This window comes from Corapipo altera, unplaced genomic scaffold (assembly GCF_003945725.1).
Source record: "Corapipo altera isolate COAL_440 unplaced genomic scaffold, ASM394572v1 61182, whole genome shotgun sequence".
Classification (NCBI taxonomy): Eukaryota; Metazoa; Chordata; class Aves; order Passeriformes; family Pipridae; genus Corapipo; species Corapipo altera.
In genome coordinates, this window is record NW_020885669.1 from 6,012 (window position 1) to 8,238 (window position 2,227).

Sequence of the window (2,227 nt, forward strand, 5' to 3'; positions counted from 1 at the left end):
TGGATGGAGTTCCCCTGGCATGAAGGCTGCCCCTAATGAAGTGGTGAGTTCAGCCTTCATTTGGATGCAAAGCTGAGGGGGGACAAACACCAGTATTTTTCAGCCCTGGCCCTCTTCTTATTGCCTCATCCTTTGAGGGGAAGGCTAAAACCCTCATGTGCAATGCATGCTGGCTTTGTGCTATTAGCAGCCCAACCACAAATATTTTCAAAAAAAAAATTCAAACACAACACTTTCCAACTGAAATTGAAGTCATGCAAAGCAACACACAGGCAGATACACCACAGCTACATCTTCTGAAATTGTAAAGGCATATTAACACAAACACAAAACAAAAAACAGAGCTCAGGTTCCTTCTCCAATCACACACAAAGTGTTAAAGCCAGACATGACTCACTCAAAACTCTGATTTTAAGCTTTCCCTGAAACTATGCATTTTATCATAAATCTAATTTAAAGATGTATTTGATGAAAATTCACAGATACTGAAAGCCACTTGCATCATTCCTTCGAGCTATTTTATAGCAAACACCACTAGCTCTGCCCCACTTCAGAGAACAGAAGACACACCTTGGTAGCAATGGCAGAAACTGCAGCTGTTCGCTTTGCTGTGATGACACTGCCATCCAGGACCTGTAGAAAAATTCAAGCAGAAGGAAATGAACACTCAAAATGTGAGTAAATATGAAACGTTTTCATCCAATTTGTGAATGAAGTGATATTACAGATATAAAAGATGCAGACATATAAAAGTTGGCAATTACTGGTACAGCAACCACAAACCATACAAAGTCACACTTTCTCCACAAATGGAGTCCGAATGGCCAGAGCTGAACCACCCCAAATTCACCCAGCTCCTCATGCACTGCACTTCCCTGGCTCTCCAGCACTGGGAATACATGGATATATCCTAGTTCCCTGCACTCCAGTAAGACCAGGGACCAGTGCAAGCTGGCAGTGGTTCACCAGTCTGCACTGTCTTGCTCTGTACAATGAGGTGACTGGGAGCTATGGAATTCCTTTAATGGGTATCACACACGGGGCACTCCTGCCTCTGTGTGCATTAGCCACAAACAGATTAGGGAGGCTTAAAAACTGTCAGGTTTGGTATAAGAGACCAAGATAGTTTTCTTGACCAGTTTTTGCCCTTTAATAATTATTTTTACTGAAGTCTAAATGCAAATCATTAGTATTCTTAAAAAATTTCTACATTCTTTAAATAGAGGGAAAAAAAAGCAGACTTTGAATACTATTCCCTGCAATGCAAATTGTGAATCTCTTTCAACTGAGAATTAAGATGGCTCAAGATCAATTCTTTATTCAGCAAGGTGTTTGGGGTTTTTTTCCTTTCAAATGCAGGGTGAACTTTTCTTGATTAGAGTTTACAGAGGCACTCACGAGACTTACAGCTTTCAAAGAACCATTGCGAGGGTCAAACAAGAGGACAGTCGCTTGGTGAGAAGGGGCAGGGGAATCCTTCAGGTGCTCATAGAAAGTCACCAGCTTGGTTGTCAGAGCATCATCGGCAGCGCTGTACGCGGGCATGACGCCGAGGTACCTTAGGAGACAATTCCCTGTATTACCCACGGACTTTCGCAGCGGAGCCCGCAGCCGTCGGGCCGTGACCATCAGTGGCCACCGGCCGGTCCATCGCTAACTCGGCACCGAGGGCCTTTCCTGGCGCTCCAATTCCTCCCCCCCGGTGCCTTCCCCGCCCCCCGGCGCCGCTGCCCCCGCTCGCCCTCCCCGGGTGCCTCGCCCCGCTCGGGGCTGGGCGCTCACCCGCCGTGCCCGGGCACGGCCAGCACGGTGCGCAGCGGCTGCACGACGCCTCCCGCGGGGCCCGACGAGAAGTTGCCCAGGGCGGCCTCCAGCGCCGGCAGCAGGAGGCTGGCGCGGGGCAGGTGCTTCTCCACCTCCTCGGCGCCGATGAAGGCGGGCGGAGCCGAGCCCATGGCGAGCACCGGCACCACGGGACGGCACCGTGCGGGACTGCGACACCGCCCGCGCCGCCGCCAAGAACCCGCCGCGGAACCGCCCCGCGTCCCGCCCCGCCGGGCCCGGCCCCGCCTCGGCCCCCTCCCGGGGTAATCGGGACTTTTCAGAAGCAAAAATAGCTCGGCTGCCCACACCTGGAGATGTGCAGAAAAAGGCTTCTTTTAAATGCTGTACTTCGGATGCGTGCCTTGTACTATCTGATTAATAGCTCTTAAGCGCTGTAACAACC

General features: G+C 50.7%; 1 protein-coding gene across 1 annotated transcript in view; it reads right to left on the reverse strand.

Moving 5' to 3' along the window:
- The window catches only part of CRYM (crystallin mu), a 7,899-nt gene extending 5,887 nt beyond the window's left edge, over positions 1 to 2,012 (reverse strand). The window contains exons 1-3 of the mRNA XM_027631859.1: positions 1,783 to 2,012; positions 1,408 to 1,558; positions 571 to 633 (exon numbers count right to left, since the gene is read on the reverse strand). Of these exons, the coding sequence (XP_027487660.1) occupies positions 571 to 633; positions 1,408 to 1,558; positions 1,783 to 1,955 (387 nt within the window). The 5' untranslated portion in view covers positions 1,956 to 2,012. The remainder of the gene's footprint in view (positions 1 to 570; positions 634 to 1,407; positions 1,559 to 1,782) is intronic.
- Positions 2,013 to 2,227: the final 215 nt, after the last annotated feature.